The sequence below is a fragment of the Chelonoidis abingdonii genome, chromosome 16 (assembly GCF_003597395.2).
Source record: "Chelonoidis abingdonii isolate Lonesome George chromosome 16, CheloAbing_2.0, whole genome shotgun sequence".
In the NCBI taxonomy this organism is placed as follows: domain Eukaryota; kingdom Metazoa; phylum Chordata; order Testudines; family Testudinidae; genus Chelonoidis; species Chelonoidis abingdonii.
Window position 1 is genome coordinate 1,533,311 of NC_133784.1, and position 14,870 is coordinate 1,548,180.

Consider the following 14,870-nt stretch of genomic DNA (forward strand, 5'->3'; position numbering starts at 1 on the left):
CTCCTGGTCGATCCCTCCCCCTCGCGCACAGCGAGCCAGTCACAGGGGAAGGAGCTGCAGAAACTACCCCTTTTCCACACCCCAACAAGGTAGGGGAAGGGGAAGCAGCCAATTCACACCCCCCCCAATCGCTAGGCAAGGGGGGAAGCAGATTCACACACCCCCAACCATCAAGTAAAGGGGGAAGGAAGGGAAAAGAAATATCCAAGGTAAAGGCAGAGGGGAAGCAATCCACAGGCCCACAAAGAGCAGAGGTTTGCCTTATTCACAGAGGAACTGGTGCCAGTTAGTACTGGAAACTGCAAGGGAAACAAGTGGGAATTGGTCCTGCTTTGAGCAGGGGGTGGGACTAGATGACCTCCTGAGGTCCCTTCCAACCCTGATATTCTATGATTCTATTATTCTAGTCCTGGCTCATGCATTAATTTGCTGCATGACCTTAGGCAAGTCACTTTGCCTCTCCTTGACTTAACATCCCTATCGGTATATCAGGGCTATTAATGCTTATCATGTTTGTAACCTGCTGTAAGATCTACAACTTATCCTGAAGTACAATCCAGCACTCTCACAGATCTTGGGACACAGGCCAGTCCTTGTTTACAGACAGCCCCCAAACCTGAAGCAAATACTCACCAGCAACTACACAACAAAAACACTAACCCAGGAACCTATCCTTGCAACAAAACCTGTTGCCAACTCTGTCCACATAGCTATTCAGGGGATACCATCACAGGATGTAACCACATCAGCCACGCCATGAGGGCTCATTCACCCGCACAATGTGATATATGCCATCACGTGCCAGCAATGCCCCTCTGCCATGTACACTGGCCAAACCGGACAGTCTCTACGTAAAAGAATAAATGGACACAAATAAAACATCAAAAATTATAACATTCAAAAACCAGTTGGAGAACACTTCAACCTCCCAGCCACTCGATTACAGACCTAAAAGTCTCAATATTACAACAAAAAAACCTTCAAAAACAGACTTCAATGAGAGATTGCTGAATTGGAATTAATTTGCAAATTGGACACCATCAAATTAGGCTTGAATAAAGACTGGCAGTGGATGGGCCATTACACATGATAAAACTATTTCCCCATGCTTATTTCCCCTTCCTCCCCTCCTGTTTCCTCACATCTCTTTGTCAATTGCTGGAAATGGGCCATTTTCATTACCACTACAAACAGTTCTTTTTCTCTCCTGCTGATAATAGCTCACCTTAACTGATCACTCTCCTTATAGTGTGTATGGTAACACCCATTGTTTCATGTTCTGTGTGTGTGTATATATTTCTTCTTACTGTATTTTCCACTACATGCATCCGATGAAGTGGGCTGTAGCCCACGAAAGCTTATGCTGAAATAAATTTGTTAGTCTCTACGGTGCCACAAGTACTTCTATTCTTTTTGCGGATATAGACTAACACAACAGCTACTCTGAAACCTGTAATGTGCTGTGAGATCCTTAGCTGAAAGGTGCTTCCTAAAAGTCAATGCCACTGGTCTGTATTTATTAAGAAAGATAGCTGAAGCACCAGTATGGTTGGGATATTCAAGACAAGCTTGGCTCAGGCTTTAGTGGTAGTGAATAATTCCATCCAGGCGCAGGAGGTCAGAATGGATAACCCAAGGCACACCTCCTACCTATTCCATACCCTGCTGATGCTGACGCAGTCACTAAGACACTGGTAAACTGTTTTTAATTTCCTTTACCCTGTTCTGTCTATGACAACGGAAATCAGCACCAGCTGACTTTTCGACTTAAATGGGGAACCCAAGACAAAATTCCTGTATTGGTTAAATCACTGTAATGGAACAGATGCACTGGCTTTCTGGATGGGAAGCACCATTGATGCTTCCAGCAGCCTGTGATGCAGATGGAACCCTCCATTTCAAGACAAAAATAAAAGAGGGAGATAAATAATCTAATAAAGGAAGGGGCACAATGGGTACTGGGCTTCACATGATTGCTGTCTTGACAAGTGCCTCACTGGAACTCACCAGCCTTTGTAGAAGCTGTTGCTGCACCTGGGCCAGCTCCTTGATGAACTCCTGGAACTTGTTCAATGCATGGTTATGGTGAGTCCATCTGACACAGACATAAGGCAAAGCAGGCCTTGAATGTGCACAAACTATGGAGGGAAGAGAAAGACAAGGCAGCATTACACGATGCCAGTTCCCCAGCAGAACACAGAAGTATTCACATTTTTCCTACCCTGACATTTGCAGCCAGAGTGTGCCTGCCCCTTATGTGGGTGCAAAATAAAGTTGAAGGAGGGCATAAAGAGCCTTCCCCACCATGTTACTCAGGCAAGGGTGTCATAAATAGATAGTTAAGGGTTAATGTTCTGTCACCTGCAAAGGGCTTACAAGCAGAGAACTGACACCTGACCAGAGGACCAATCAGGAAACCGGATTTTTCAAATCTCAAGGGAGGGAAGTTTTTGGGTGTGTGTTCTTTGTCTAGTCTCTGTTGCTCTCTAGTCTCTGAGGGGATCTCTCTATCTCCAGGCTTTCTAATCTTCTGTTTCCAAGTTGTAAGTACAAAGGTAGAAAGACAATAGGCTTATATTGTTTTTGTATTTCATGTGTGTAGTTTTGCTGGAATGTTTAATTGTATTTCTTTTTGGATGAGGCTGTTTATTCATTTTTTTTCTTTAAGCCAAAAAAAAAAAAAAAAAAAAAAAAAAAAAAAAAAAAAAAAAAAAAAAAAAAAAAAAAAAAAAAAAAAAAAAAAAAAAAAAAAAAACAAAAAAAAAAAAGAAAAAAAAAAAAAAAAAAAAAAACAAAAAAAAAAAATAACCCTGTATATGTCCACCTTGATACAGAGACCATTTTATGTCTTTTTCTTTCTTTTTATATAAAAAGCTCTTTTTTTAAAACTTGTTGGCTTTTTTCCTAGTTGGGGCTCAAGGGGATTGAGTCTGCAGCTCAACCAAGGGAATTGGTGGAAGGAAATTGAACAGGGTGATCTTCCAGGGTCATCCAGGGAGGGGAAGCCAGGAGGAAGTAACGAGGAGACAAGGGGAGGGGGTTATTTCCTTTGTTGTGAGACTCAGATCAAGATCTAAGCTGGTAATTAAGCTTGGAGGTTTCATGCAGGCACCAAATGTTGGACGCTAAAGATTCAGAAATTGGGACTTATGCCTTAGACAAGGGCCGCCAGAAATGCATTCCCTCCTGGTAAAATGAGGCACAAGGTGAAATCTCCTCCTGGGGCACTGTGACCCTACCCTCAGTTCAGAGGTGTGCCTATTTGACATAGTCTAGTTCTTAGTATGCACAATGGGCTATCAAAACTCTGTTATGTTTTGCCATTGACCCTAGATTGCCCCTCAGCCCTTGCATGATGATCAATATTTCATCTCTCCTGTGGCCAGAGCATGAGAGACAGTAGTGAGGTGATCAGTGTTTCCTAACAGCATGAATTCATACCTTATCAGCCTCATGCTGTCAGTAGTTTGAACCCTTAGGTTGGCATTGAACCATTGCCTGAATTTTTGCTAATGTCATTGTTACTGTCTAGTTATCTACCTTTACTCCAGGAGTGGTATGTACGAATCAGGGAGTGGCATGTACTGCCCAGGCATGTGGTGCACCCACAAAACACACCCATGCACCTCTGTTTCTTGCCAACCACTAGAGGCAAGAAACCTCTACAACTACTTACCTGGAGATTCTCAAACACTAATGCCCCAGCTACTAAAATTAATTATTTCTTAGGGGATATTCTTGTTTCCTCCTGAGTGCTCTTATTTACATCTACCTCTGATAGGGCAAGGGTTAAATAGGGAATCTCTCACTATGTAGAACTGAATAAATGAAATTGATTTTTAATTGTTCACTTTATTAATGTAAGTTTCTTTTCACCATTCACTACACTTGCCTGCATTGTAACTTCTGTTCACTGTTTTGATTTGTATTTCATATGACTTGGCATTGTGCCTCTCTCATACAACTTGTATTAGAAATTGGTAGAAAACTTTGTATCAAATGTTATAGCCCTAAGGATAGTATAGTTAAAGTGAAAGAAACATGTGCCTTTTGCTAGAAGTAGAATAAGATCTTCCCCACCACTCTGTTAAATCAATTGCCCCATTGACTGAATGAGGTGTGAATGAGTGAGGCTTGGAAGACACCCACCTCCAGACAGCTACAACAAGTTAAAGAGGGAATGGAAGCCAGAGCAAAAGACAATACAGCTTGTCAAGTGGGCCCAATAGAGAAGAGCAGACATATTGACGACCTCAGGGATTAGAAAGCAAGCACCTTCTTTAGAAAACACCCTCTTTGAGGCAGCATTGGGACAAACACCAGAAAAAAAGCAGCACAAAAGACCATGGACACAGACCCAATCTGGTCTGGATTTGCATAAGAGGGAAGCTGCTATAAATACGAGGTTTCTTGCAGAAAGGACCGGGTCTCGTCTTGTCACCATCGGAGCATTCGATCCGGATCGGCAGAAGCCCGGCTCCACCCCTCCCCCATACCTAACTACCTGGCCAGTGCAGCTAAGGGGAGCAACTAGTTGGTAACAACAGCAAGACGGAGTGTGTTTTTGTACTGTGTGTGGTGTGTGTCCAACGCATGACTGTAATATATCATATGCATATGATAGAGTATTAATTAATACCTGTATTACTAATAAATGTGGTGTTTTGCCTTAATCCCCCTGAAAAGATTCCGTATAGTACTTTGAGTACAACAACTATCATGGCACTATTGGTAAGGTGCAATTTTGCCCTACTGTCCTTGAGTAGAATTTCCACTGTCTCTCCACCACTGTTGTGCGGTATCCTCTGGGCTCTTGGTTGGTGCCCTCGACCACAAAGACCACTCCATTTCAATAGTGTTATGCATAAAGTTTTAAAACACTGTAGGATGAAAAGGCCCATTGTGTTATGTATAAAGGGTTCACCTACATACAGAACAGAAGGACAACATAGTGAAAAATCTGTCTACAAGGCAGGCGCAGTCTGAGTCCATGCCAAGTCCAAGGACAGAATTCAGGCCAAATTCCCAATATGGGATGTAAAATATTAAGTGGTTGGCATTAGTCTTACCAGTTAACCTACATTCACTGTTAACCCCTGGGCCAGCTGGCAGATGTTCCAGCCCTGGCCGGAGCAGCCCTGGCCCCAGACGCCCCAGATCCGGCTCCAGACATGCCAGCCCTGGTCCTTTAATCGATTAACCATTTGAACAAAATATTTTTAATATTTAACTTTTTAAATGGTATTTACATCCCTAATTCCTGATCTGGATAATGATTAATTCCAGGGTTTGGACAGTACACATATAAAATGCATAGCTCAGGATGACATTGCAATAACCATCAGTTCATGTTAGTTTTCATTGTGGATGGCAAAGGAATGTTTCTGGCACCTAATCTGACTCCTACGTAGGAATGAGGTCACACACTGAAATAGTTCTGTTTGGCACGTAATACAATAACTCCTCTGCTTAGCAACACTTATCACATCACCTCAGTGCTGCTCTCTGCTCCCACTGAATAAAATCCAATTTGGGGTCTCTGTCCTGATATTCAGAACGATCCATGGGACTGGTGGTCACTGTTATCCTCTGTACCCACAGAGGCAGTGACCTCCCAGGGCACCACTGTTTCATAGGAACAATTGAACTGTTGACCAATAGCAGGAGGCTTCTGAGACAGGTGACAGAACTTTCACAGAAGCCGGACCTAGCTCAGTGGTTCTCAAACCACTGGTGACCCCTTTCACACGGCAAGCCTCTGAGTGCGACCCCCCCCCTTATAAATTAAAAACACTTTTAAAAATATTTAACACTATTATAAATGCTGCTCGTGAAGTGGGGTGTAGAGCAGAAGCTGAAAGCTTGCAACCCCCCCCCCAAAACCTCATGACCCCCTGAGGGGTCATAGATGGCCCCACAGTTTGAGAACCCTTGATCTAGACAGTAGGATGCTTAGGATGCTCTTAAGAATGGCCACAAGGCACACCACTTCAGAACTAAATAAAAAAAACTCATTTTGATCAAACAATAAATCTCCTCCAGAAGCTCTTCACATATACAGAGGCACAAAGCACTGTTCATGATTTCTCATTATCTCTTGTTCACTTGCTATGTTTTAAAACAAAATCTATGAAGCTAATATATGCAATCTCATGATTCCAGCATGGTCATCCTCATCTTTCCAGCATGTTCTTCCACTATCAGCCACCCCTTGTTCCTATCTGGATTGTAAGTTCTTTGGGACATGGAACTTGTACTGTTTACTGAGCATTCTGAGTGCCAGCCACACAGTACTGTAGGCGAGGTAGAGATTTGACCTGCTGTCAATGGCCAGAATTTTCACTCTTTCCACCACTACTGTACAGTCTCCTGTGTGCACCTCCTACAGTAGGCCCTCCATCTTGTTTGGGGTGCCTCAGTGCAGGCACAACACAGATCATTCATAATAATACACACAAACATCAAAAACTAACCACTCTACTTCTGCTTCTATGAAAGAAAAGAGATTGTTATTGATACTTCTGTCAAAATACTTGGGAGGTGCTCAAGATGCTACAATGATGAAAGCCACAAATATGTAGATAAAGATTGCAAATCTATCCATCCATTTAGTGGTTCGTTTTTTCAGCACTATCTTTGTTTGAAACAGCACCAAATTTTTCCAAACAAAATTACCCTGGATAAAGTATCTCATGAAAGGAGACTGTTTTAAGAGAACTGATGTAATTATCTATCTGGATCAGTGGTCCCCAACCGTTCCGTCTGGCGAGTGCCAGACGAAGGACCGTGGTGGCGATGGAGCATCCGCCAAAATGCCGCTGAATTTCTGCGGCAATTCAGAGGCGACGCCTCTCGATGACGCTGCTTGCCGCCGACAAGTGACGTCATCGAGAGGCGTCGCAGCCGAAATGCTGCTGAAATGGGGCGGCATTTCGGCAGATGCTCCACCGCCGGCCAGGACACTGGTGCATTTAGATGCCCGCGTGGGTGCCATGGCGCCCGTGGGCACCGCGTTGGGGACCCCTGATCTAGATGAACGGCACACTAAATACTTCTCTGAATCAGAAAGGAAGCAGCAAGTGTGCATGTGCCTGCCTGGAACAATAATCTACAGTGTTGGAGGAGAATGAAAGCCACTTCTGCACACTGGAGCTATCCTGTTCCTGGAGGAGTAAGAAAATATTAGCAGTGGGTAATAATTAGCCACGTTATAATGCAGGTGGATGGTGCAATGTGGATTACAAAGATACTTCCTTCAAACTGCAATGAATGCTGCCTGAGTGAGGCTGATCCCGCAGTCCTTAAAGTCACTTTTTGATTGATTTATTGCTAAAGTTCTGGGAAGGGTCCCCCCTCCCCACAATTGCTAACCTAGTACATGGGCCTCACTGTACAGTCAGCAAGGAAATAGGGAAAGAAATAGGGTTATAGCTTTGGGCCAAATCATTATGTATCAAATTCATGACACATAACTGACTGCTAGTCATCACTGAGTTCCAGCATGAAAACAAATGGAGACTTGCCGAGGGCCAGACGAAAAGAAGCAGCAGGCCACATCTGGCCCACAGACCTGCAGGGCCCCCTGTAGCCTGAGGCCAGGGCTGCAGCCCCTAAAGCCCCTGCATTAATCCGGCCCTGCCCACATGCTGCAGAGGAAGGCCAAAGCCTCCAAGGTCACTGCCAGTCTGACTTGGGTTGAGAAGGAATTCCCCTCCTCCCCCAACATATGGTGATGAGTTAGACTTGGAGTATGTGAGCAAGAACCAGCCAGCCAAACAGTCAAGAGACAGAATGCTTGGTACCATCTCAGAGCACTGGCCCAACCCCTTCCATGAACCATCTCCAGCTACCACCATCTCTGATGCTTCAAAGGAAAGAAATTAAAAAAACAAACAAACAACTACCACACACAACACAACCCAGAATACACTTAGGGATCGGGGGGGAAATCCCTTCCTGATCCTTGCAGGTGGCTGGCAGTAGCCCTGAAGCACGAGCTTTTAGGAAGATATAAACTAGAAGTGAGCCCCAGCACTGCTACGCCCTGCCCCCTCCCATCATAAGCAATCTCATCATACAATTGCATTCACACTTTTGTCCAGCTTGCTCTTAAGCCTAATTTAAGTTGTTTGCTCTCACAACTTCTATTGGGAGGCTGATCCTGAACCTCACTCCTCTGAAAGTTAGAGGACTTACTGAGGCACGTGGGGCAAAGTATTCATTTAGATGTTAGGCCATACTTATATTTATCTTTAATCTCTTTCCCCAGTTGGACTCCATAGCAGCTCAAACATCCTTCCTTATTCACTTTTTATTTATATAACTAACAAACCATTCAGTTTCCTTAGCAACAGCTGATTCAGCTTGACTTTTAGCAATTCTTTTATTCCTACATTTTCTAACCACCAAGATATAGCTTTCTTTGCTGTTTCATTTAATTCCCTATAGGTTCTTCCTCATTCCCAGTAGACTCTCTGGTCACTCCTACTAACCTTTTTGAGGTGGTTATTCATCCAGCTGGATCTCATGCCTTTCCCAATAGGATTTTTCCTTGCTTGGGTTGCAAATTTCCATTTTTGTGTAAACCTTCTGCCCCTCTGAGTTGGCAGCAACAAGGGCCGGGTTCAGTATCCAGGGGTTCCGTTTCAATAACACAATGCAAAACCGATTCGAGGCCCCACCCAGTGACCTGGGACAATTACATACCATCCCTCCAGGCACCTCTAGGAGGCGATACTCCCCCACTCACAAGCACGGAGTCTGAATGTAGCAAAATCCTTTTAATAAAGGAGGGAAACATTGCGGTATCATGTTGGAGAAACACCACAAACAGGATTATAACACAAACCATAAGCAAAAACCCACCTCCAAGTACGTTTGGCAACGTCCTTTCCCCCTTAGGGTCTTAAGTCCAAATCACCTCAAAGTCCAACAACCCAAAAGTCTCTGGTCAGTGCCACCCCAGAGTTCAAAAGTTGATCTGCAGAGTTTTACCCCCCTAGCCTGGGTGGAAATGGGTGGGAAGCACACACAGGGTGTTAAGGGACACCTTAAGTGGGCCAGGGCCAACTGCTCCGCCTCTCTGTGGAGTTCTGCTGCAGCCTTCACCACAACCAACTCCACTCCACCAGCTGTGCCACTCCTCCAGCCGACCCATGAGCCTCTCCAGCGGTTCCCGCAAACCGCTCTGAGGGCGGCTCCAACATGCTGCAAACTGCTCTGCTCTTCCAGCCGCTTAGTGATAGATCTTCAGGCTCCCCCACTAGTTAACACAGCACTCAGTGATCTCAGCTCAGTAAGCTTAGCTCATTTAGTGATTTCCACTTGTAGTAGGGGAGCCCCGGTGCTGGTGCACCATTGGCCCAATGTGAATTCTGCTCAGCAGCCTCCAGATGGACTCCTAAAGGATTCAGAATTAGCTCTGCTCATCAACAGTGGAGAGAGGAGGCTGTGCAATTGGTGTTCCAGGCCCTTAAAGGGGGCCCATACAATCAGGTACACACACTAGTCCCCAACCTCTCTCATTTCACTGGGTTTTGGCACCCATGTCCCTTGTCTAGCAAGTGCTACTTAATTGATGTTGAGACCTCTCTGTCATAAAGCAGTCTCATAGTTCCTCATTCACATAATCAGGGTGACAACACTTTATTCCTCCTGCCCCAATAACAAAGAAATTGGGGATCCCAGAGCTGTCGAAATAACCATCCCAGGCTGCCGTGGGCTATGCTAGGTGGGGTGGGTGTGCCAATGCAAATACCTGAAATTCCTTTCCACACTCCCCATAATTCACCACCAGATGTCAGGGTAGAGCTCATCCTAACTCTGCTTACATTTGTACAGTTGATTTGAAGACATTCCAAGCCTTCTCTGTATTTATTTTCTTGAGCGCTTCAGCATGGTTGACATCTTTAATTCCCTTGGTTTCTCAAAGGCTGCCCTTTTCAAATAAAAAAAAACATAGATAATCAAGTTCTGATTATTCTTCCATTTAATTTAAACTAAATCAACTCATAATCACTTAATCCAAGATTATTTCCTATAAACAGCTCTTTTATGATGGCCTCACTACTTACCAACACCAGGTCTAACTTGCATCATTTCTTGTTGATTTGGTGATGATCTGAAGAAAACTTATCACATCCAGCAATCACAGGGCCATACCATTATAATTCGCTGTGAAGTTAAAGTCTCTCATTATGGCACAATTCCCCATAGTATTCCTTGCTCTAATATTATTATCGCATTCTCTAGCTATACCAAGTGGGATCTTGGGAGTCTATGGCAAACCTCTGTCCCCATAACCCCTCTTTTACAACACAAAGGGATTTTGATCCAAACTGGTTCTGTTTTGCCCGCATTATCAGCTCCTTATTTCTCAGCTCTGCTGCTATGCAAAGCTACCCTGCCCCCATAGGAGTGGCTGGTAGAGAGGAGGACAGATGTTGCGGTCAAGTGCCAGGCAGGGAATAAAGGACAAAGACCCACAGCTGAAAACCCTAACAGCGCCCCCCCCACCCATACTGCACTGTCCCTTTAAATGCCAACCCATCGCTCATTGGCTAAACTCTCATTGCCAGAGGCAACCAATCAGCGGCATGTTCGGAGGAAGCATCGCAATAGCCAATGGCAGAGGCTGTTCTTGTTCCTAGGAGACCGATGTAAACGGTGCGGCCGCGGAGCCGGTGTTGGGGGCGATGGAGTCTGGCGAGGAGAATGGGGAGGACAACGGCCGCCGCTGCTGCCTCGCCAGGGAAGCCGAACTGGAAATGAGGTGGGGGAGGGAAGCAACTCATTGCCCGGCGGACACCTCCCCGAGCCGCCTGGGCCCCGCCTAACCTCCCCTTAACCGCGTGTGTCTCCCCGAGCCGCCTGGGCCCCGCCTAACCTCCCCGAGCCGCCTGGGCCCCGCGTAGCCCCCCGTAACCGCGTGCGCCTCCCCGAGCCGCCTGGGCCCCGCCTAACCTCCCCCTTGGGCCACCGGCCTAAACCTCCCTTTTTAAACCCCCGGTTTTTTTTGTTTTTCTCCCCGAAGCCGCCTTGCGGGCCCCCGCCTTGAAAAACCTCCCCTTAAAAAACCCGCGTCTGTTGTTGCCTTTCCCCGAAGCCGCCTGGGGCCCGGGCCTTTAAAACACTTGGCCCCCTTAACCCCCGTTGTTGGTCTCCCCCGAGGCCGCCCTGGGGCCCCGCCTAACCCTGTTCCCCGAGCCCGCCCTGGGCCACCCTGCCTTTAAACCTCCCTTTAAAAAACCCCGTTGATGTTTTTTGTCTCCTCCGAAAGCCTGCCCGCCTTGGGCCCCGCCTAAAACCTCCGCCGAAGCCGCCTGCGGGCCCCACCCCGCCTAAAAACCTCCCCTTAACCCCGTTGTGGGATTCTTCCCCGAGCCGGCCTGCGGGCCAACCCGCCTAACCTTCCCCCGAAGGCCGGGGCCTGGCCCCCGCGCAAAAGCCCCCCGTTAAAAACCGCGTTGCGGGGCCTCCCCCGAAGCCCGCTAGGGGCCCCGTCCTTAAAAAACCTCCCCAAGGAGCCGGCCTTGGGCCCCGCCTAAAACCTTTTCCCTTAACCTCCCGTTTCTTGTGTCTCCCCGAAGCCCGCCTGGGCCCACCGCCTAACCTCACGAGCCGCCTGCGGCCCCGCACTAACCTCCCATTACCGTGTGTCTTTCCCCGAGCGCCTGGGCCCGCCTAAGCACTCCCCGAGGCGCCTGGGCCTTCCGCGCTTAGCCCCCCAGTAACGCGTGCGACCTCACCTCGTTTTCGGCCTGGGCCCCGCTTATAACCTTTTCCCACGAATTGCCCAAGCCTGGGCCCCGCCATAACCTCCCTTAACCCGATGTGTCCTTTAACCCTGAAGGCCGCCCTGGGCCCCGCATAACCTCCCTTTAATCGCGTTGTGATCTTTTTGCTCCCCGCGCCCCCCGCTTTTCCCCTTAAGGGGGGGGGGGCTGGGGGGGGGGGGGGCCGCCATGATACCCCGCAGCCTAACCTCCCTTAATCCGCGTTAGTGCCGCCTGTTTCCAACGCCCCCTTAAAACCCCATTGTATGCCCAGCCCTCCCTTTTGAAAGCCTGTGCACTCCTGAGCGCCATGTGCTGAGCCCCTTTTTTAAATCCCCATTTGCCGCTTGCCCAAAAACTTCCACCTTTTAAACTTCCATAATACTTTCCATGAAAAGCCGCCCTTGTGCCCCAGCGCCCCCCTTAAAATATTTCCCCATTGGCCCGTGCCAAAAAAACTTTCCCCCTTAAAACCCATGTTACTTCCCTGAAGCTGCCGTACCTGTGGCCACAGCCCCTTAAAATCACCATTGTGCCCTGCCCAATCCACCCTTAACCATGCGTACTTGCCCTGAGACCGCCTGTGCCATTTTTTTCCATTAATCCCATATGCCCCACCACACTCCCCCTTTTAACCCCATGTACTCCCAATGAGCTGCCTGATGCCCTGAAGCCCCTTAAATGCCTGTTGTGGCCCTCCTGAGCTGCCTGTGCCCATGCCCCTTAATTCCCTTAATTCCACTGCCCAACTCCCCCTAACCCCATGTTACTTCCCTGAGCTGCCTAGTGACCACAGCCCCCTTTTATCCATTTCCCTGGCCCAACTTCCCCTATTGAAGCCGGCCTTGACTTCCTGAAGCCGCTGTAGCCCCAGGCCCCCTTTTAATTTCCCATTTTTTTCCACTTTTGCCCAAACTTCCCCCCTTAAAAAAAAAACCCCATGTACTTCCCTTTTTTGAAGGGCTTTGGCCCTGCTTTTGCCCAAGCCCCCTTACATCCTTTGTCTGGGCCTTCCCGGCTTTGACTTTTGCAACTGTTGCCCTGGCCCCTTAAAATCCCAATTTTCCCTGCCCCAAAACTCCCCCCGTAAACCCCCCGTGGTGGGCCTCCACCGGAGAGCCCCGCTCCTGGGGCCCCCCCCGAGCCTAAAACCTTTCCCCTTAACTGCCTTAGCCTGTGCCTTCCCCGGAAAAGCCGGCCTTGCTGGCCCCGTCCTTAAACCGTCCCCTTAACTTTGCCTTGTTTGCCCTCCCCGCAGCCGTCACCTGGGCCCCGCCTTAAACCCCTTCACCTTTTGAAAAGCCCGGCCTGTTACCTCCGCCTAAAAAACCTTACCCATTTAAAACCGCCGTTGTTTTTTTTTTTTGCCTCACTGTTTTCCCGCCCCCTTTTTATTTCCACAATTGCCCAAGCCCCCCTATAACCCCTCGTTTTTGATGGCGGGAACTCCCCGCAGCACGCCAATGCGGCCCCGACGCTAACCTTCCCCCCTTAATATATGCAATGTGCACTCCCCGAGCCGACCCCTCCTGGCGACCACCGACGCCCAGCCCCCCAAGACTAACCCGGCGTTAGTCGTGCCTTTTTCCCTGAGAGCCCGCCAATGGGCCCCGCCCTAAACCTCCCTTTAAAACTTTTTTGCCTTTTGATGCCTCCACCGAGCGCCCTTGGGGCCACCGCGCCCAGCCCCCTGTACACACGCGCTAGTTTGCATGCCATTCCACCCGAAAAAGCCGCAGCCTGGGAGGGGCCCCAACCTAAAAACGCTCCCACGATTAACCGGGGGCGTGTTTTTTGGCCATCCCTTAAAGCGTTTTTGCCTGTTGGCACCACGCCCCTTTAATTTCCATTTGTTATTCTTGCCTCCCTTGAAAGGCCCCAACCCTTGACGAGCCCCCAGCCCTCATAAAAATATTCCCCATTTTGCACCCCCCCCCCACCCCCAAAGCTTTCCCCCCGTATAATCCCCATGAGTTTTTTTTTTTTATAACTTACCCTAGAGACCCGCCTTTTTTTTTATATATTTGCCCCCGCCTAAAAACACTTTATTCCCCTTTTAAACCGGTTAGCTTGCCCCTCCCTTGGGAAAAGTCCGGCCTGCTTTTGCACCGCTTAAAAAAAACCCTTTTAACACTCTCTAAAACCGGCGTGTTGCGCCTCTCCTACTGGAGCAGGGCACAACCTGATTTTACCCCGCCGCCCAGCCATTTTCCCTTTTAACTCCGAGCTTGTGACTTTCCCTTGAAAAAGCCCGCCTGTAGAAAGAGATCCATTGTCCCAAGCCAGCAGCTCCACAATACCTAGACCCCATGTACCACACTTGAGCACATATCCCTGAGCCCCACCTGGGCACAGCCCACACTTAATCCATTGCCCTACCTTGCCCATCCGTAACGGCCGTGTGCCCCCTGACTCCTATGCCCCGCCTAACCATGTGCCTCCTGAGACCACCTTGGGCCCAGCCCCCTTAAATACCCATTGCCCCCACCACGCAAGCCCCCCTCATCTCTTGTTATTATTCTTCTCTCTATCTTCCCTGAGCTGTCTTGTGCCCCTATCCCCCTTAGAGTCCCCATGTGCTTCCCATGAGCACCTGGGCCAGCACCCGCTGTTACACCTCAATTGCACACAGGCCTTATGGCACTATACGCTATGACTACTCCTCACGGGTAAATCGCGATAAGTACCACCACATTTCACTGAGCACAACCTGTGCCCGCCCCTTAATCCCATGTATTTGCTTTCCTTGAGTGGCCTGTGCCCCTGCCCAGGTGGCCCTTCAATTTAGAGGCCGCGCCATTAGAGTCCCATCTGAACCTCTAGCTACGCAGCCCATTCAACCCATGGGAGCGCCCAGTCCTTGACAGCCTGTGGCCACTGCCCTTAATCCCATGTATGCCTCTCTCTCGTGAGCACATCGATGCCTTCTACCCCTTTTATTCCTATGGTGCCTCTGTCCATGTACATTCCCCACTCTGAACCTTAGCATCCAAAAGATGGGGACCAGCATGAATTCCTCTAAGCTAATTACCACTAGAACCTGTAGCGCTGCCACCACCAGGAATTCCAAATGCTGGTACAAACTCTGGTCCCCAA

At 48.3% G+C, this 14,870-nt stretch overlaps 1 protein-coding gene across 7 annotated transcripts in view; it reads left to right on the forward strand.

The window, feature by feature from the left end:
* The first annotated feature begins 10,653 nt into the window (after window positions 1-10,653).
* CFAP43 (cilia and flagella associated protein 43) overlaps window positions 10,654-14,870 on the forward strand; it is a 106,559-nt gene continuing 102,342 nt past the window's right edge. For 6 of the 7 annotated variants that reach the window (XM_075072877.1, XM_075072881.1, XM_075072879.1 and 3 more), the window contains exon 1: window positions 10,654-10,771. In XM_075072877.1, the coding sequence (XP_074928978.1) occupies window positions 10,695-10,771 (77 nt within the window). In that variant the 5' untranslated portion in view covers window positions 10,654-10,694. The remainder of the gene's footprint in view (window positions 10,772-14,870) is intronic. The other variant, XM_075072882.1, reaches the window with a different exon arrangement.